At 42.2% G+C, this 21140-nt stretch overlaps 1 protein-coding gene across 1 annotated transcript; it reads right to left on the bottom strand.

Moving 5' to 3' along the window:
- Positions 1–896: 896 nt before the first annotated feature.
- On the bottom strand, positions 897–15059 carry HACD4 (3-hydroxyacyl-CoA dehydratase 4). The gene is made up of 8 exons (XM_072360176.1): positions 14956–15059; positions 13510–13652; positions 11873–11979; positions 10095–10222; positions 5221–5333; positions 2713–2819; positions 1968–2099; positions 897–1240 (listed from the first exon to the last, which is right to left on the bottom strand). The coding sequence occupies exons 2-8, from the start codon at positions 13581–13583 to the stop codon at positions 1158–1160; spliced, it is 744 nt and encodes a 247-aa protein (XP_072216277.1). The 5' UTR covers positions 13584–13652; positions 14956–15059; the 3' UTR covers positions 897–1157.
- Positions 15060–21140: the final 6081 nt, after the last annotated feature.

A 21140-nucleotide genomic window follows, 5' to 3' on the forward strand; every position in this document is an offset into this window, starting at 1 on the left:
TTCATAGGAGAGGTTCTTCCACCCCCTGACCACCTTCACAGCCCTTCCCTGGATCCACTCCAACAGTTCCACATCCTTCCTGTACTATTAACTCTGGTTTTAGTTCAAATACATCCGATTGAATCACCAAGAGGAGGAATGTCACGTGTTTTACTTTGCATATTACAGTGTTATCTGACTGTGAAGTGTTCCTGCTTCAGTGGTCTCCTTTGAAGCTGCCATCTCCTTCAGCTGCTTATAGTTTTCTTTATTCAGACTGTCTGCACTTGGATTGGTTTGGGTCAGCCAGAAGTCCAAAGTGAAAGTACCTGTGTCTGTAACAACATCCAAATTAATAACTCTTGTCCACAGTGCTTTCAAAATACCCTGGATCCCCGTTAAACTACTGCATGTAGGATCCTGTTGCTTATGGTTTGCTTATATCCCAGCGATCACAACAGTCTGCAGATGTTGTCTGCCACGTGTATTAAATAAAAATTATAGTAGGTGACCTTTCATAACAGCTGGCCTCATCATGGCAAGGAGATTCTCAGCATCTGCCAGCAGCATGATGATGAGCTTTGGTTGGAGGTATAGTACCCAAGTACTCGATCACTTGCCCCCATGGTTTACTCTGCTGGAATCTCTTTGGCAGGAGGTGAATGCTGGGCCACAATATATTTGTGAATATCTGAGGCAATCAGCGTATGAATCTCATAGGCTGCAAAGCTTCCAGCTTCTGCTCCTTGAGAGATCCCCATTATAGCCAGTTTATATATAGGAGGCACATACATGCTTGCCTAATACATCAAGCAGTGTTGTTGTTACACAATATCTGATGATGATGAAGCAAGAATTAACACCAAAACAAGGGCTGATAGTATAATTGGGGTGAAGGCACTCTTCTATTTTTTTTTCCCAAGTTCTCTTTTATTAGAAAAATATTCATTTTAAAAAATCCTGACATTTGAAGTCAAAACTTTCAAAAGTAACAAGGTATTCCAGGCTGCTCCAAATGAGGAGCATTAGAGATGTGTCTTGGCTGAAGGCTCAACACAGCTGGATAATGCGCATGCAGGCAGGAGTTATGCATGGAACGTCTTTGTCGCCTTTTCTTCACCGATGACATGTACTAACCCACTGGGAACCAGATTTGTATTTCAAAACAAAGCATCAGCTTAGCTTCTTTTCTTTTTGGCGTTGCCTGTTTCTAGATGAGCCTTCCTTTCTGAGAAGAGGTTCCGGATGATAAAGCACATACCTGAATTAAAACACAAAATGGTGTAAGAACGAGGGAAGGAAGTCCAAAGCGCCCTCAGTTTGTGTAGGATGAACAGTACAAGCCTTTGTATGGCAACTCTGAACAGTCCCTTTCATGAACATGAAAACAACACTACGTTACAGCGATGAGATTCTTTCAATTAGCCTTAAAGCCAGTATCAGAACAAAGGCTTAGCCACAAGGTTAGTTGTAGTTCAAATTTTACTAGAAATATATTGTTGGGAATGGGAAGAGGTCAGATTGTATGCAGCTTTTGGCTTCTTAAAAATCCCTTTGGTAGATAAACAAGCCACAGAGGTCTTCATATAGATACGTGTCTTCACACCAACTGAGAGGAATGAGTGAGGAAGCATAGCACAGAATATGACTAAATGGGAACTGATTAAAAAGAAAACTTCCAAAGTTTATAAAAGGCCAAGATGATTGGAGAACTTTATGTATATATATTTATGCATATATACTTTCTGATTTTTTCTTTTCTCTCTCCAACACACACACCACATCTCTTGCAAAATTGATCATTTGTGCTAAAAAACATCTGAATCCAAACCAGCTGGTCGTGAGGCATCCCACAGTACTCCACACGAGTTACTGCAAAGAAAGTTAGAGTCTGCGAAAGGGCCTACGCTGATTTGATTGTGATTTTTAGTTGCCAAGGGCACTACAGTTGTGGTGAGACCTGGCTTTCTGGGCGATGAGATACTTACCTGTAAACAGCACCAGCAGGTACGTTTTCAGAACATAGGGGAAGTGGACTGAGAAGGCGACTGGAAATGGAAGCTTGACGGAGTATGTGCCGAAGGTCTCAAAATAAGGCAATGATACACAGATTGCAAATGCTGTAAAACAACGTGTTAAGCCTTTAGTCAAAAGAAGTGGAAGACCATCATCAAAAAAGATCTTCAGGGCACGGATAGCCAATACTGTATGCTGAATTTACCATGTCATTTCTGTGCACAGGTACACGCTATTTCCTGGAGTTCAGTTTGGTAGGTCTGAGGTATACTGCTTTCTATTAACACAACAGTTAGGAGATTTTCCTAGTCAGAAAAAATTCTGTCACTGCTGCAGCTGCGCTGCTGCCCAAATGATCTCAGTAGGCACATTTCCCCACCTAAGTGTGGTAAGTAGCTAAGTGTGGCTAAGCTGGTAGTGTTAGCCTCAATGGGGAAAAGGGCAGCACTGCGCTTTGCAGGCTAATGCAGTCAACCTGGAACGGAGAATCTGTGTATTTCTCCATACTCTTAAAAAACAGAGAGCTCCTAAGAAGAAAAAAGACACAGAAAAGACACAAAGTGACACAGAGGTTAATTAATAAGAATGTACAAAAACATTTATGCCTGCTTTGGCAACACAGAAACATGTTAGAAACACAAACAACAATCGGACAGATTAAACTTTATTGGAGAAGACAGATTAATCTGTGGTTGATCCCCCATCCCATCTCCTTACCTTCAGCCAGAACTGAAAGCAAATAGAGGAGGATGCACAGTGAGAAGTTCAGCCACGTCAGCGGTAAGTAACGTATTCCCACCCTTGCCAACATGTTGTAAGTGTACCTACAGCAAAAGGAAGAAGCACTACTCAGTGATCTGAGTGGGGCTGCAGAAGAGTATGGAAGAACCCATCTGAGAATCTTTCAGAGCAGAACTTCATAAATTTTGTTCATTCTTTCATTCAGGTTGAAAACAGATGGCTCACAGTTTTCAGAAGCGTTATCTGTGGTGCTAACCTGGAGTAGGCAGGCAGCAAGACAGCTCCCCAGCCCAAAGTGCACCTGATTCCAACTCAGTCCATCAGAGAACAGATTTCAGAGGGGCACATTACAAGAGAGGGGCAGGTGCAGCATGACTGCTGGCTGGATTAAGAAAATGCTGATAAATGTCTGCTGGAATGGTTACAGCAGTGCTAGGGGCTGAAAAGACAGGTACTCGCAGGTATTCGCTCTTCTGTGGTAAGGCTGACCCTGCCCCAGGCCTCAGGCACCCACTGGTGCAAAATAATAATAGTAATTAATAATAATAGTAACATTCCAATGCACTGCAGCATTTTGTTCTTACAAAAACAAAAATTTGTTCTCCCACAAGGAGACCTTAAAGCTCAGTCCCCAAAAGTGAGCTAAAGGTAGTGAGTTTCTGTGACCTACAAGTGATAAATGGAGAAGCCTGTCCAGTCATGTTTTTGGCCATTTGAAAGGCTCTTTGCCCTGTGGTAATGCTAGAGATATATAAAAAAGGATAACCCACTGTTAGCCAGAACTGTTTCTGGCAGCTATAGCCAGCATCAAAAAAACCTCATGCTTCTTCTACTCATTAATTAATCAGACTAATTTTGTATAATTCCTGGGCTGCAGAAGAGGAGACTGACAGGATAGAAATGCTACTTCCTCTCTATGTACCTTCCTGAACTGTTTTATGATATAAGCAAGAAAGCTCAGATATGGAAAACTTGGCAGTAGTTGCCGTCAGTGTATCATTAGCCCTAATGCACAGGATATTTATGTCCCTGAAGAACTGTGTGCTAGAATTTGTTAATACTTCAAGACTCGTATGCTGAGGGATGGAATAATGTTTAATGCTCCTTTGAGTTGCTAGTCTGTGGCACAGATGCCGTAAAATAAACCAGTTACGATGTCTAAGTCAGCAGGAGTTATTTTATGCATTCAAGCTTTAATTGTACACTTGCTGCTTCCACCCACTGTATCCTACTGATCTATTAAATAGCCACTGTTTACTGCCATAAAGTTGGATCTGTTCATCAACAGTAATGTCAAATAATTATGTGCTAACAGGACTATTATGCATCGACAGGACTGCACAGCCAATATTATTTATACTTCTGGCTTCTCCCTGGCTGTGCAGAATGTTTTCATTTGAAATTAAGTTCTACTCTGTTGGCTCTACTAGATTCAAAAATAAAAGGAATGGAGTGATGATCCAAATTATTGAGACAAGAAGTGGTTTATTAATGCATGTAGTACAAACTGATTTTAAGTAAGTCAGCTCCAGACTTATCAATTGTACCAGCCAATTTCCTTTTTCCTGGTCTCTTTTGTAACACACATTTCTTCCACTGCTTAAGAACCTATACCCCGGTCAGTCCTCAAAATGATGTATCCAAAATAGCAGAGGACTATTTCAGCAGATAGATAGGTAGTGTGTAGCCCATAAAGAATTCTGCTGCCGCTGGGAGGTTATCAAGAGGGCCATGCCTTGTTTGAATGCTTAACTCCATCTGCCCTCCTTGCTCTAAGTCTACAAACTGAGGCTCACTGAGGCTTATGTAACGTCTGAAAAATTTTCCTGACGGCAGATATCAAAGCAAAAGTCAGCAAGATGGAATGTTCATATATCTACCATGGTCAGTGTGCACCACACAAATCTTCTGACATAAAAATCCTGAACTGCACTGTGTTCTTTATGTCTCTTGTGAGCACTCCCTGTGCATGTAACTACACCAAAACTCTTGCTCCCTGCAGCAGGACCCCCTTTTCTACCCATATGCAGTAATTAAATGCAGAGTAACTTTTCAGTCTCAGGAAGCAGTTCTGCAGGTGCTGCCTTACTGTGCCGTCTGTCCTGGATCAACATGAGATGCTAAAACAAACTGCCGTGCTCTTAAGTACTAAAGCAATGAGATTGTAAATCACACTGGGAAACTGCCGTTCCTCAGTAGATTGTTAGGATTTCCTGCATTCTTTTTGTTAAGAACGTCAAATCCCTTGAACTAGAAATGTTAATGCAGTCGTTTACTTCTGTAAATTGCTCCGTCTCTCAGATATGCCAGTTTTTATAAAAAATTAGTAAGCAGCTTATCGAGTCTAAGCTTTCACTAAAAATTGGTAATTCTCTTTTCTGCCAGTTTCAGTGCAGTGAAATGATGAACCTACAACACAGTGGTGATGCTTTCCTTGCAAGAACAAACCACTTTCCGTTCACAGTTTCACCACTGACTCCTTACCTGACCACATCTAATAAATTCCAAAGGAAAAATAAAACACACACAATGTATTTCCCTTGAACTTCTTCCTGACTGTTGATCACGACAAACAACACGATTATTCTCTCAGTGATCTGTAAGGAAAGAAACTCAGGTTAGTGTCTTCAACAGCTCTCACTTCTATGATATTTCAGCAAAACAGCGTGCCAGACAGCAGTAATGTCACATTCCCAGCTCTGCTTTCCGTAGCTTGGAGATCTGGATCTTGGAAGGATCTCTCTCACAGGAGATTTGCAAAAATTAGGAAGAAAAGTTAAATTACTTGTTTTTCTTCCTTTCTTATTCCTGGACAGAAAAAAAAAGAAACAGCTTTCAGCTCACTATTTATATCAATTGCTGCCATAATATTCATGTCATATGTGGTGGAGTCGCCATCCATGGCAGTGTTCAAGAGGTGTCTGGATGAGGAGCTATGAGATATGGTTTAGCAGCTTGTGGTAGCAATGGTGATGGGTGGACTGCTGGACTGGATGATCTTACAGGTCCTTTCCAACCTGGTGGTTCTATGATTCTGTGCTTCTATAACAACATTTTCCCAATCTTATAAAATAAATACATCGATAATCTTTGGGATTGCCGAGAATCTTCTGTGAAACTCTCCCAGCACTGTGCTGGTTCATTCTGACTTATGATCTGTTTTAAATGATAAAGGGGAAAAGTATGTATGTTCAGCTGGTATGAGTCAGTGCAGATCATTTTCTCTTTTCTAAACCAAGTGGCGTACAAACTCATGTCTTCTTAAAGTACCTTCAATTGGAATGATGTTATGATTAAGATAAAGCACTGAAAAGCCATGAAAGGAAAAGCAGTTAGCGTGGTGATTTTCATTAGTGTGGTCAATATTCTTTACTGGTTTTCCCCTTTCCCTCATTCCCACCTTAAATTAAAATGCGAGTAAAAAACCTCTACAGGTTTATGAGGTAGTTGTGCTGCCTGATGTTTACCAGTACTAGTGTGGAATATTTTGGCTACAGATTTTATTTTTTGCAAACAACATCTACCAGAAAAATGAGCAGCTTTACTACTCAGCAGAATTACGTAAGAGCCATTTTTCATACAGAAAAGAGCATGCCCATCCCTTAAGTCACCTGGTTCCTCATCTTGGAAAGCACTGAGGCACAACAGATAACGTGGTTTGGCCACTTCTCTCACAAGAATGTCATCTTGCACATTTGATCCCTTTGTTCCCTAATATACAAAGTGACTTTTAAGAAGGTGCTGTTTATAGGCCAGGAAATAGAAAATGAGAGGCAGAAAGTCCTTTGTTTCTATGCTGATGCTGAGGCATAAAGCGGGGGAACTGGAAGTCCTGCTGCAGGATCTGAAATCAGATGTAACAGAGATAGGAGAAGCGTGGTAGGACAACCATCACAAAAGGGGGAAATCAAAAGAAAGGTAGAAGTAGTGAAATCATTGTATGGGATTGTGTGCTGCGGAGAACAAATGGAACAGAAACTGAGTTAAAAGGATTTTGCTGAAGAATGGTAAAGGAGTGCAGTGCTGCTATTGGGGGCAGTTTGTTACAGGCCCTAGAATCAGATTGTGCTGAGGAGAAAGAATTCTGCAATTCTGTTAGACTGAAAGATACGTCAAGGAACTGCCACAAGAAACTGTGTCACCTGGAGACAAAAGCCTTATCACAATAATGAAAAGGTCTGTGAGAGCTGGCAGAGTTTCCAAAGAATCACTTGCTACTCAGGAGGTGGTGCCAAGTGGAAAAGTGCTGCAAAAAACGGGTTGAATGGCTGGGAACTGATCCCATTCCAATGAGACAGGAGGATGTGCAGTAACTCCCACCCCCAATTTCAAAAGGATGAGCGCTGGCCAATCTAGCTAGTATTAACAAGAGTAACTGTGGAGAGCCAGCTCCATGGTCTCAGAGCAGGAGAGGCTGTGGTGCTCCTCTCCTTGGGCACAGACTGATGCACAGGAGGCAAGTTCTGCCTGACTGGAGCTCAAACACACATCTTCCACCATACGACTCTTATTTGGAAAGGGCAGAGGTGGTGGAATAAGCCACCTTAGCTGCACAAAATGAAGCCAGTGATCATACTGCAAAGCAGTTTAAGTGCCTGCAGTAGTGGGGAACTGGGCATGACACAGAGGAGGTTCTGTACAGGTCTGCTGCTCCTGCTAAACACCAGACTCAGACAACGTGCCATGAGATGCATAAAGCAACCATGGAAAGTGCAAACCAATCACAGTCTTGAAATGGAACAGAATTGTGAGGATGCTTTTGTGAGCACACAGGTCTAGCTGCCCAGTGCACTTGTGATGACTTCAGGAAGATGGACATCATACCTTATTTCCAACTAAGAGGCTGCCTTTCTGCTTACACTTATTCCCTGTCAAACACTGTGCCCTCTTCTTTCATAGCACTCACACCGTGGGTCACCCAGACAAACTATGGGTTAGTGAGAGTCCAAGAAGATCTGAAGCAAGGAAAAGGACAGAGTACTACCTGAGGAAGAGGCACTTCCAGGAAATGTCACTTGGTGTGAGCCTAGGCACGCCTATCTGGAATTGTTTAAGTATGTACGTGTGCACACATACACAAATGTAAATGCCTAGGTTTACATACATGTACAAACTGCTAAGATGCAGCTCCTTTGTACAGATCATCTGTCTCTTGCACAAATTAAAATACATCATTCTCTGTCACTACTCCCTTTAAAAAAAAAAAAAAAGTAGCAAAACCAGAAGTCCAGTGTTTTCATGCTCAGAAAAGGGAAGTATGTGCGAACACATCACAAAGCATAAGTTAAATGGTTTCATTTTTAATTCCTTGTTGATCTCTGTGTTAAACTGGAGTTTCCTTCCTGTCCCAGCATTCGTCTCTCACAGGATACAGCATGTGCTGTAGAATGGTGTAATTTTCCACAAGGCAGCCTGGGCATTTAAGCAAGAAAGTGAAACAGATCAGACTAGCTGAGTCTCGGGCAGGAACAAGCTGCGCGTTCACTTCCATTTACTAATGACAGTGACTGTGCAGTACCGTTAGTACCTGAAACTCTTAGAAACATGAGTCTTTCCCTACACCTCTTGCTAAGTACCAGTGCCATCTGTCTTTACTCTCTGGGCAGAACAACACTAAATTTCACAGCTTTGGCAACTGCAATGGCACGTATCAGCCATCATAGGGGTGCATCTGCAGCTGATTTTATTGAATGTGATGTTATCTCTGCCCATGTGCTTCCATGGCACTGCCATTGCCACCTGTTCTCATCTCTGAGATGAACTTAACTGTGGATGTGCATAAATGTGCACACACGTAAGGATGCATCTAAGGATATTGTTTACACTTACAGTCGGAACAAACAGTGGGAAAAAAGGACTGCACAACCACTACCAAACTACTGCAGCCTTACAATAGGTAGTCAGCAGTAGTCCAGCAGGCTGTGGTAGGATAAGCCTCTACTGTTTTTTCCCAGTGCATTATGGAAAATACCTCTTCTTCCCAAGATGCACAGAGGAAGGTATGGCAAAGCACAAAGGATTAATGTAAGCACACAGATGCTTAAGCTGTACCATCACAGCAAAAACAGACCAACACAAATAAAAACAGAGCCTGTATCCAAAAGCCAGTGCACCTTATCTAGATAGCATGGAAGTGATGCTAACATCAAGATAAGACAGTTTTTTTGAGGGGTAAATAGCCAAGTAAAGATCCAAATCTATCTTTACTATAGGACAAATGCTTAGAGTCACACTGCCAAACCCTTCCCTGACCCGCCCTCTTAATGCTGCCCTGGAGGATACTGCAGTAATTGCAGTACCCAAGAAAGATCACAGTTTTCTTGCTCGCAGTTCACATCCAGTTTCTTCTGTGGTGGTTCACATCAGTGTGCGTGCAGGCTTCCCTGATCTCTGCTTCCATAGGGATGGGTGTGAAAAGAACAGAAGAACAGACCGTGTCAGGGTTGGGGAATGTGTAATCTTGTAAACTCTGCCAGGGCAGATCTTGCTCTTGCTCTAATGCCTGTCAGGCTTACTGGGCTGCTCTTCTCTCCAAGTAATGACATGAGATTTGTTAAATAATATATGAGATTGGATGCTGTTCAAAAAAAAAGAAAAAAGAAAAAAAGAAAAGAAGAGAGGAGAGGAGAGGAGAGGAGAGGAGAGGAGAGGAGAGGAGAGGAGAGGAGAGGAGAGGAGAGGAGAGGAGAGGAGAGGAGAGGAGAGGAGAGGAGAGGAGAGGAGAGGAGAGGAGAGGAGAGGAGAGGAGAGGAGAGGAGAGGAGAGGAGAGACTAGTGTAAGAATGCATGAATTTAAGCAGGGAGAAAAAACAGCTAATTGCTTTTGACAAACTGGATACCATACTGCATGAGCAGCATGAAGAACAGAGATCTCTACCAGTCAATCCATCTCTAATGGACATCTAAAAAGAGGAACATCTTCACCCTTGTAATGTGTCACTTGGCAAAAATGGGCTACCCAGAAAAGTAAAAACACAACTAACTTACTCTTAGTCTCCTATCTTCTGACTGCAGAGAACAACTAGTTTCACCATTATTCAAATATTAAGGATTAGAAAGGTTTGAAGGTAAATTCAAGCCAACAGTTCTACTTTTTCCAATGCACTAAAAAAAGATTTCCAAAACCTGAGTTGAACTCCCAGTGAAAATCAAGAGTGCAGCATGGAAAATGCCAGCAAACCACAGAATTACCAGGGCTGGAAGGGATCGCAAGATATCATCATGCTCAATCCTCCTTTTTAAGCAGGTACCCTACAATATATCACACAGGTAGGCATCCAGATCTTTCAGGGTAGTTCAGCGTGGCTAGTTCAGGAGTACACGTGTAGTAGAAGAGGGGTCTTGAGCTAAGGACATACCTGCAAGAACCTGGGGAGGAGACGGTTTTTATCAATGCCAATGAGGATGTGCAGGATCTCCAGTACAGATAACAACTGACAAAGGCGCATCACAAGTCCTATGGAGTAAAATGTGTCGGCCAATGAATCTACAGGCAAAATAAAGAAGAATATTGGAATTAGTTACCAAGAAAAAGTTCAGACCAACTGCTGAGTTTGATTCTGCCTGCTGCACCTGGAAATGACAAGAAGAGCTCATACGGTACCAAAATTTGAGATAGCAGATGCAGAGATTTAGAGAGGGGAAAAGGCAGCCTGTTGTGTCTGCAGATCATAGAATCATAAAATCATAAGGTTGGAAAGGACCTACAAGATCCAGACCAACTGTCCTCCCATCACCATTGCTACCACAAGCTACTAAACCATATCTTGTAGACCCTCTTGAACACTGCATTCCACCACCTCCCTGGGCAGCCATTCCAGTGCCTGACCACTTTCTGAGAGAAAAAGCTTTTCCTGATGTCTAATCTAACCCCAATTCTGGCACAATTTGTGGCCATTTCCTCAAGTCTTGTTTGTTGCCTGGGAGAAGAGGCCAAGCCCCTCCTCATCACGGCCTCCCTTCAGGAAGCTGTAGAGTGCAATGAGGTCTCACCTGAGCCTCCTCCAGACTAAACAATCCCAGCTCCCTCAGCTGCTCCTCATAAGACTTGTGCTCCAGAACCCTCACAAGTTTTGTTGCCCTTCTCTGGACACGGTCCAGGGCCTCAATGTCTTTCTTGTAGTGAGGGACCCAAAACTGAACACAGTACTAGAGGTGTGGCCTCACCAGAGCTGAGTACAGAGGGATGACTGTCTCCCTGCCCCTGCTGGGCACACTATTTCTAATGCAGGACAGGATGCCACTGGCCTTCTTGGCCACCCGGGCACACTGTCAGCTCATGTTCAGCTGAGCATCAAACAACACCCTCAGGTTCCTTTCCTCTTCACAGTCATCCAGCTACTCGGCCCCAAGTCTGTAGTGCTGCATGGGGTTATTGTGGCCAGACTGCAGGACCCAGCACTTGGCCTTGCTGAACCTCATCCCATTCACCCCAGCCCAGCAATCCAGCTTATCTAGATCCCTCTGAAGGGCCTCTCTACCCTCAAGCAGATCTCACATAGAGGCAGGAAACGGAGAAAAGAATGGGAGTGCCTATATTTGATGCACTGGCAGACACTGCACAGGATATGTTCATTTGCAGATATCCCTTTAGGAAACTTCTAAACATGAAGAAGCATAAAATATGAGGAGATGCAGGAGTTCCTGCCTGTTTCTGTACCCATGATACCTCCAAAAACAACTAGACCACAAAATATGTATGTTACATATCCACAACTGCCACCTCTAAACTATTTTTAATTTCCAGTCATTTGTTTTCTATTTTTGTGCATTAACTTCAGACAACTGAAAGAGAAAAATGCTGTGAAGTTTTGGGAGATGCAAAGTTGCGTGCAGTAATTACAAAGATCTTCCCTCCCAGTGGCTTCAATAGGACCGATACCATAATGACTTGACCTACTCACGTATAGGTCTGTGTCTAAATCAAATGTTGCTGACACAGCACTGAATATTATAGAGCCCAATTTTTTTTGATGCAGCATACAAGCAAATTGCTCATCCCTCTTAATGAACAGAAACAACGCTTTTCCTAATTAAAATTACAGCCCATGGCATTGGGCAGAGCTATGTATATCTATAAGTTTCTCTATACTACTGCCTCCTAAAATGTTTAAGGGAAATACAGAAGGAATCCTACCTTTTCCAAATGACATGTACCTGATGATCATATTTGTAAATATCCAGGAATGCCCACAGAATTGCATCAGGTCATACACAAAGAGGTAGATCTTCATCTTAGTGAAGCTGTGGAGGTGAAAATGTTAAAGCAAACTGTATTACTTAAATGCTACTCAAAAATAATGCCATAATGCCTTCCACTTAATTCCATGGGAATTACAACAGATGCAAAGAGCACAGTAACACAATTTGATAGAGCAAATTCTCAGCTGTGTCATCCTGCGGTCTTTCAAGTTACATTTAATACAGAATCTTCTGTTGAAGCAGGCAAATTTTTATAGCTATTCTGATTTTATTTGAATAGATAATCACAGAATCACAGTGTCAGGGACTGGGAGGGACCTTGAAAGATCATCTAGTCCAAATAATCTGATTCCAGAATGCTATAGGTTTGGGAGATATTTAATTTCAATCCCCATCAATACATTTTCTTCTCGCTTATTCTGTAGAGGGCTGTTTGTCCTCCATTTACAAAAAGGACTATCTTTTTTGGAAATGAATTTGTTAATTTTTTATTATAATTCATCTCCTGCCAATTGAATTCCAGTTGATTCTCTGTGCCAGTAAGTAGTCAGATCTCTTGTCCCTGGATCCCATGTGTTTGTGTTAGTGTGAAATGTCTGCCACCAAACCTTTCTGCCTTATGTCTGCACATAAACAAAGTGAATTTCTGTGCTTTGGAGTAACTGAACATTATAAATGAATATATAATTCATTCCCAACATTGTACTCAGGTTATAAATAAGAAGAACATGGGTGGTTGTGATGTTTTGTTGGTGGGGGTTTTTTGTTTGTTTGTTTGAAATGGGCCTAGGTTATCTGACCTAGATTTTTAATTGAAATATATCCTATGGTTATCATAGTAAATGCCTTTCTTCCTATCTTCCTGATACACAGGATGGCTGCTATTCCAATAATTACTTCTACAAGCACAGAAGGATTTATTGGCACAATTTGCCTCCAAAGATACATCAGTTCTCTTTGATACTATGAAAGTAGATCCCTGAAGGTCCAAAACAAGAGATAATCCATAAACATTTCTTTTGGAAAAACTATCATACAGATGAACTTGTGGGTTTAAAAAAAAAAAAAAAAAAAAAAAAAAAAAAAAAAAGTGAGACAAAAAGACAAAATACATATATATTGTTGGGATTTACTGTCTTATTACTGTAATGGGAAGGGAAGTTATAGGAATCATCATAAAAATGTTCAGGCTTTCCGGTCAGTACCTCTGCCAGTCCCTTTGCCCCCATACTGCCATGTGGGCTTTGCACTGAATGCACTGAGTACATGTTCTCTTCCTTCTGGAGCTTACCACGTCTGCTACATCTGTCTCTTTTCCTCAGAACTTGTCTTTCAGTGGTTCAGGCTTTTATTTTCTGAATTCTTCCTCCATCCACTGGCTAGATATTATCGTATTAGCTTATTATTATTAGATGTTTGTAACTGCAGCTTCATGCCAGCATTCAGTCGTTATGGCACCCATTCTATGTTAAACTCATGACCTTTTAAATATACATGCTGTTGTTACAAAGTGCCCCATTACTGCCCATAAAGCATAGAGATGTGCTGGCAGGCACTGTGCCATTTTCTTACCTGGAGGACCGATCCTTCATGTGTTGATGCTCTCCAAGTGAAGGAGTGGTCCTGATCTCAAAATGGGGTTTCATCCCACTGTGTTAATACTTGCACAAAAGGTACCAACACCAAAGAGATGCCTTTTGCAGATGTGAATAAATCTGCAAGGAATAAAAGGTGATATCAGTGTAATCACAGGAAATGGAAATGTATTTGTTCCCTACGGTCTTCCTCATCTCCAGGATATTAAGGCCAGACCCTTCTCCTAGGTAGTCAAGCAGATTGAGGTTAACCTGTCTCCCTGTTCTGACAGTTTTGTGTCACAAGAGAAAGTTAATCCACGTGCTTCTGTTTGACCAGCCACTGGCAGAAGAGACGGGCTTTAATTAGATTTCCTTATCCGCTCAACTCACAGCAGGCACCACTCCACATTCATTTCACAGAGCCTGCGGCTGCAGCACCCTTGCAGGAAAAGCATAGACCAGCAAGTCCAGCAACTGCCTGCAGACAGCAGTTCAGTTTAGGCTCACTGGCTGACCTTGCCAATCTCATTCAGCCTCCTCAGTGCCTGGTTTACAAAACGGAGTTTCTGCTGCCTTTGTTGCCTGTAGCGTAGTGCACTTCAGTGCTTCCAGATTGCTTTTAATGCGTCTCAGACTGAAGGCACTGCACATGACGGTACTCTGATAACAGGTGAAAGAAACAGATGTGGGACTTGCAGTAAGGAGATACAGAAGGTCAACATGCAGTCTGATGCTCTGGTTTTCAATCCCACATTACCTGCTGTGACAGGTTTTATAACAAATACACTGAAATGCTAGCAATCAACACTGTCTTGCATAGCGGCAGTGCTCACCTTACCCTCTCTGGCTCTGAGCTGGAAACTTTGAACCCCAGATGAAACACTGGAACATTCTGATCTTATACAGGCAAGATGTTCCCAAGCTTCTTTTCCTCCCTGCTGTTCAGCAGCAGAACCACATCCCGGTGGCTGGGCAGCGGGTCAGCCTGCACCTTGCTCATTGGTAGTGCCAAATGAGGCCTTCCCCCGGGGGATGGCTCTTCCCAACCAGAGACACTGCAGGCTGGGTGCTTCCCTGCCATGGCAGCAACTGCACTCCTCCTGCCTTCCCTGAGCCCAGACTGGCTTGTTGCACATGACAAAGCAGCCCTTGCCCTGAAACCAGGCAGCAATGTTAGTTTTAGATTTATTTTATTCTTTAGGAAAGGTCTGCTAAAAAAGCCCATTCACTGACACGGTTTCCTTCTAAGTCACACTGGTCTGAACCTCTCCCTCTTCCCCTCCCACCCTGTGGGAAGTTGCAAATGCTGCAGCTCAGGAAGGAGAGCCGCTGAGACCCTGCACAGATGTGCTTTTCTCTCACAGGCACATCCCACTCCGCTTTGTTTTCCCTTCCTTTTCCTGACGAGCAGCCCACGTCATCTCTGCACAAAGGACATTACCTGCCACGGGGGTCAGACTGCTGCAATTGCTCCTGATCTTCCTCCTTTTTTCTCTTCACAGCTGCAGCAGCTGTTCGCTGGCATATCACCCCTCCTCTTCCCTCTTCCCCCACCCACCACGTCACTCTTTTGTAGCACTAAGCAGGAACAGTGCTGCACTTCCGAGAACGGAGTTTCTAACCCCAAATGTCTCCACGTGGCCAGCCACCTTCCTTGCACAGCTTAGCCCACCCTGCTCTCACCTGGCCCAGCCTTGCCCAGCCTACCCTAACCTAGCTTAGCCTACTCTACCCTACCCAAGGCTAACCTAACGCTGCCTAGCTACTTCAGCCTAGCCAGATCTGAACTGATGTAAAACAGCCTGACCTAGCCTAATTTGGTTTCTTGACGGCGCCAATAAGCTACTCTGTAAATCCCACTAACTTTGTCTCCTAAGACAGAGCAATATTTTGAGTGATCACTGGAGAGATAGAAAAAGCAATTTATTTATTTATTTATTTATTTATTTATTTCCTCTTCTAGTTAAATCATCAGTGGTACAACAGTGCTAACAAGGAAGGCTGACAGCATAGCATGAAGGGGGCACTTTTCTTCAGACAGAGGAATTAATTTTCCATTTCATTTCTTACCTGGAAGTATCTATTAATTCATGCCCCTGTGAAATACGGACACTACTGACAGAGGAAATGCTTATGTACAAGATTCCTGCTGCCCTTACATCTTTTGAACACGTCAATATAAATTAGATTAAAATCTTTGGCAGTTATTATAATAACATATAAAATACCTTCTGGCAATCAGTATTTTCCCATTAGCACTCACGCTGAAGCATACCCCACCTTACAGAAGGTTTAAAATTTAATACTGTGAAAAAGTCACCAAGGACAAAACAAATGTCTAGTAGGATTTCATGCAGAAGTGCAAAAAGTCTGGGGGATGCCATCCCATGTCTTGTCTGCAAGCGCTGTGGGGCAACCAACAAAGCCACCTCCATCCTACCATGTCCCACAGAGGCAAGAAATCCCTCCCTCCATGACAAGGAGGTGATTTCTCTTGGTGGGATGCCATGTTTTGCCTGTCTGCATTTCCCCCCTGTGGTGCCTCCACAGTAGGGTCACATAGGCATGCAGAGCTATCCTGCTGGTGTGACATTCTCTTCTACATTTTTTCTTGGCTAAGGAAAGTATTCCTTTCTTAGGAGAAAATAATAAAAAAGCATTAAACAAATGGCTAAGCAAGTAAGTTAAACAGATGGTTATTGAAATGCATTGCCCCAAGCTCTTGCAACACGGCTCCTGTGCTGCCTGCCTCTGGGAAGTCGACTGGTGTGCCTAACCCTGTCAGCAGATGAGCTCATGGCTGTAATAAGATCCAGCAGCTGGCAGAGCAGCTCTTTTCAAATATCAGGACAACATGTAAAGCAGCAAAGGCTCATTCAGCCTCGTGACTTGCAAAATCCATTGTGGGTAAATGCCAAGTTAGCACTCCCACGGAAAACAAGAGTGCAGTGTCTGACAGATGTGGTCCCCATGCCCTCCCTCAGCACCAGTGCTAGCCACCCCACAGCAGAGAATGGCAGGAGGCATTTCAAGGAAGAAAGTCCCACTTCATCTGCTTGGCTTTCATCATCTGTAACCAACCTTTTGTATCTGCCATCCTTCAGGATAGTCCTTCTCTACTATAGGCACAGGTATTTTTGAAAAAGCACGCTTTTTATAAAAGTCATGACTTTTCTTCACCACTGCCCTGCAGCTGGAGTGGGGCACAAGGAAGGAAAAAGGGGGAGACAGTCTTCTGGTAGCTCATGTCCAGACCTCCCCAGGTATCACTTGGAGGATGTGTGCCAGCATTACTCTCCTTACTTGTTCCTTCCTCGGAGTCTTTCATGAGAGCAGGTGATCTGCCCTCTAGATTAACCACGATGCTTAAAACCTGCCCTACAGCTTGCTAAAAATAGGTTGATTTGAGTTATTCACTATTTTCAAGCATTGATCTGCCAGACTATAAGTTACTATCCTAGATGGAGGTGAACGGTAGAAGACTTCTGGCTATCAGCTTAGGAGAAACATACAAAGCACGTTTCTGTAATGCAACACAATTATTTTACAAGGATTCTCATCAGGCCTTCTCATTCCCAAACAGTCACTTTTCAGCAGATGGGGAAATTCACTGGTTTTGCAAAGGGAGGCAATGAAAGGATCAACTGAGTATGAAAGACCTACTAGGTCTGCAATGAGTCACGAGCCTTTGTGCTCCAGCTCACTGCACCCGTTTTACTGGAATGCGACCCACAGACCGGTCAAATCATCAGGAAGAATCAGTGCCCAGGGAAACTCCCTTTTTTAAGCTTTAGCTATTATTAAGTCACTTACCACAGAAGTTGTGTAATAGTATTCAACACTTTCAGGAGGCTGGTATGGGGATCTCAGAAGGAATGGGAAATGTGCTAGTGACCAAATCCTTTCTGAATACACGTGAATAGCTGTGACAGGCTTTGAGCCTTGCCCAAAGGAAAACAGTGTGAATTCTGCTGCAGAAACTTAGTTTTAACTATTAAACATTATAATCCCAAGTAAAGATCTGCAACAGCCAATGTGAGCTCTACTCTGAACATGGAGACCAGAACTGAGCCCACCTCTAAGTTGAGGAGAGCTGGATAGAAAGCATATTAATTTCTTAATTAATTTCTGAAAGAGCAGCATTTTCACAGATAGTTAAAGTAAAATAGGGCTGGGTGGGTTTGGTTTGTTTTTTGGGGGGGTTGTTTGTGGGGTTTTTGTTATTGTTTCTGTGGTTGCTGTTGTTGTTGTTGATGCTGGTTTTGGTGTTGTAGAAGAAAAGCTTTCATTTTATTTAAATATGTTTGATATTTCCTTTCTGGGAAAATGAGCTGTACTCACAGTTCTCCAGCTAAGTCCAGAGGAAGCTGTAAAGGCTCTGGCCTACCAAGATAAGGAACTTGGAGAATACAGCATTCAGTAAAAGCTAAGGTGAGTAGACATTATAGTAACTGGTGTGAAGGGGGCAGATATACTACTTGGAATCTCAGTATTTCTTCTTCTTAGTGTGGGTTTTGACTTTGAAAATGCTGTTCTGAAGTTATTTCGTGGAGATGAACATTAATGGTGCTCACTCCCATGTTTTCAAAAATCAGGAGAGGGATTTGATTGTTGTTTGGATTGGGTCTCAGGCTGCTATTCGCTCAGAATTTTGAATTGTTCATCAGTGAAGTTAATACCTGGTTTTAGAACCCCAGTTAGAAAGAATCTGGGTGCAAGAAGGCTGGTTCTAGAGAACCAGTCAACCCTGCTGCCTCTTGCTAGGAGAGATGAGGAAGAACATTTATTTCTGTGTGCTCATCTATTCATGAACTACCATTGCTTCGATTAAATTAAAACAGAGGGCTCCCAGTTCATGTGTGCTGGGTTTTGGTTTTAGTATCTTACAGAAAGAAGAGGCATTCACCCAGGACACAACTGATGAGGAACACCAAATTTGTTTGGAAAGAAGGTAGGCTCAGCTGTGAGTTGATGCAGCAGGGAGGGGTCCCACTGCAGCACCGTAGTTGTCCTCCAGTTTGTAGAGGTGACTTCAGCCCCAGAGTGTCTGCAGGCTAGGAAAATAGTTGAAAAGAGATGCCTTACCAAGATTTCTTGATATAACTATGGAAAACAGTGGTATAACTGACTCATCTTTGCCTACATTTATAATATTAGATTATTTTTTTTTTTATATTGAAAAGCATAGTCACCATATTGGGAAGTATCAAATCCTTACGTTTTCAACCTATATGCAATGCATGAACTTTCTAAAGCAAAGTTAATTTCCCCATGAGCAGCTCCTGCTCCTCTCTCCAGTCCACATCGCTCTGACAGAAGGGTTCACAGCTGTCCTCCCTACCGCAAGGGCTAATCCTGGATAATTGTTTGGGGAGTCACTCACACAGGCTTTGTTCTGGTTTTTTCTTCTTCTTCTTCTTCTTTTCTTTTTTTTTTCTTTTTTTTTTTCTTTTCTTTTTTTTCTTTTCTTTTTTCTTTTTTTTTTTTTTTTTTCTCTCTCCCTGGTTTGGTTTGGTTTTGTTCCCTCCTTCTCTCTCTCCAATTTAAAAATGAAGTAAAGGCACAGTTTGCAGAACATGCCAAAGCTGTGGAAGAATTGCTTTGGACAGCTGTAACGTCTTGTGCAAAAAATCCGCCACAGTAAAGTCTGGAATTAGCATGCTTGAGATCAGCTGTAGCTACTCTGATGTTTCATGTCAGATACAATGCAGTTGATCCCAGTCTCATAAATATACTCCAGGAAACAGGCTCTGTGTAGATGAAATCATGCACATTTTCATTAAATTTCCTAAGAAGTGCAGCACTGCACATGTAAACAACATGGCTTTGAAACTAGCCATGAAAAACAGCCACAACTGAGAATGTGGGAATGGGATCTGTGCAGGAAAGCACTAGTGCACATCTTTTGAGAAAATGTATGGCTTTCTTTTTTTAGCTGTAAGCACTCTTAGCTTGGAAAGACTTCTGTGTTAAATTTTCTACCTGGATTTAAGATTTCGTGTTCACAATTTCATTCATTTATATTTGAAAACAATTTATATTCAGAATGGTATTTTACTATGTATGTCTTAATTTCCAGAAAAATTCTAAGTGGAAGAAATAGTAGAAGGTTTCAGGTCAAGGACATCACATACCGCTGACCCAGTAACGCAGTGGTGACAAAATACAGGTTGCTCCAAAATACTATCGTGACAAGCAAAAGGATCTGCTGACTCTTTACATTTTTTTCTTTACCTCTCTTTCTTCGCCTTACAGACTCTTTACCCTTCTTTGAAAAACCAAAGAAATATTGTAAATATTGTTTGGCTTTTTACCTCTTTTTTGTTCAGCAGCCATCTCTGTACCAAAGTCTCTATGCTTACGTGAGTAATTGAGACACTGTCTCTTTACAGATAATTTCTGCAATCTCACAGATGACTGAAAATTCATTGAAATCAAATGCTGGTTTGTAAACTCATATTGACTCTCTCTGAGATTCTCTTCCTTTCTTCATAAATAGTTCGTTTTTCTTTTGTAAACTCAATAGCAGTTAGATGATTGACAGGCAACACAGTGATTAAGAGCTGAAATGCTGTCTTGCCAAAACATACACACATTTACCTGCAATTCGCACACTTGTCTATAATCTCACTTTGCCCTCTAGTGCCCACTCTGTTGTCTTCTGCGCTGTAAAGTACCCTGTTGACTGTAATACTTCGTGATTACGAAGGATAATTGTGAACCACAAAGGAAGCTTTTGGGGATAAGAGTTTCTGAATAATCTGTAAGCTATGAGTTAACATCTTTCTACTGCAGGAAAGTGAAGCAGAAAATCCTGTAATCCCTCATGAGAGAGCAGCTGAAGATATTTCATCCCATTTCCATGTTTCAGTAAAAATGGGGCTGTTTCAGTATCATTTTACTTCATTGCAGAAGTCTGCTCGAATGCCACAACCAGAACACTAAATAGGCTGAACATCCTTTTATTGTACAGGTTTGCAGAAGTGCAAAAAACAAACAAGCAGGAAATCAGCTTTCCAACAGTCTGGCAGAGGAACTATTCCAAGTGTTGTTAGTAGTTTTTTTTTGTGGAATCTCACGCTTTTTCCTTTCTGTTTGTATTGGATCATGGTAGCGTTGTTGGCAGGCTTTCCTTCTGGTATTTCGCTTCAGACCTATAGCTGTCATCATTTCCTTTAGCTTGCATCCGTAACTGGCAGAGAGGAGAGTATGGCTACCCTGCAAAAGAGACCTCTGTCACAGATAATGGTACTTGAGATCTGGATGATCATTGCTATTGTTTTCATCAATTCATTTTTATACAGACCCGCTTTTATTATCTGTACTTTGAATGCTACTATTCTGAATGGCTGCAGAACAGGAAGAGCTTTCAAATGTCTCCTCACCAGATGTTAAAAGCTACCCTTACTAATTTCAGCCCTCTGGGACTGAAATTTCCTTCTGTTAAGAACTAATCTCACCATCTCTCCCCTACCTCTTCATGTAGGACCCAGAAGTGTGTCCAGAGATGATCAGCTTTGGCCACAAAATACAGCTGCTTTCTTTGGCTTTTTATTATTATCATTTTTTAACAAAAATTCAGTTGGTAATCTAGCCTGTATGAAACTCTGTATTCCCTCTTTCTAA

Source organism: Excalfactoria chinensis, chromosome Z (genome assembly GCF_039878825.1).
Source record: "Excalfactoria chinensis isolate bCotChi1 chromosome Z, bCotChi1.hap2, whole genome shotgun sequence".
NCBI lineage: Eukaryota > Metazoa > Chordata > Aves > Galliformes > Phasianidae > Excalfactoria > Excalfactoria chinensis.

Coding starts and splice junctions, on each gene's coding strand:
- HACD4 (XM_072360176.1), bottom strand. CDS start 13,583: ATGAAACCCCATTTTGAGATCAGGACCACTCCTTCACTTGGAGAGCAT. Junction 5,334..10,094: donor TCCTCCCCAGGTTCTTGCAG/GTATGTCCTTAG, acceptor CTTTCCTTACAG/ATCACTGAGAGAATAATCGT. Junction 2,820..5,220: donor AATTTATTAGATGTGGTCAG/GTAAGGAGTCAG, acceptor CTTTTGCTGTAG/GTACACTTACAACATGTTGG.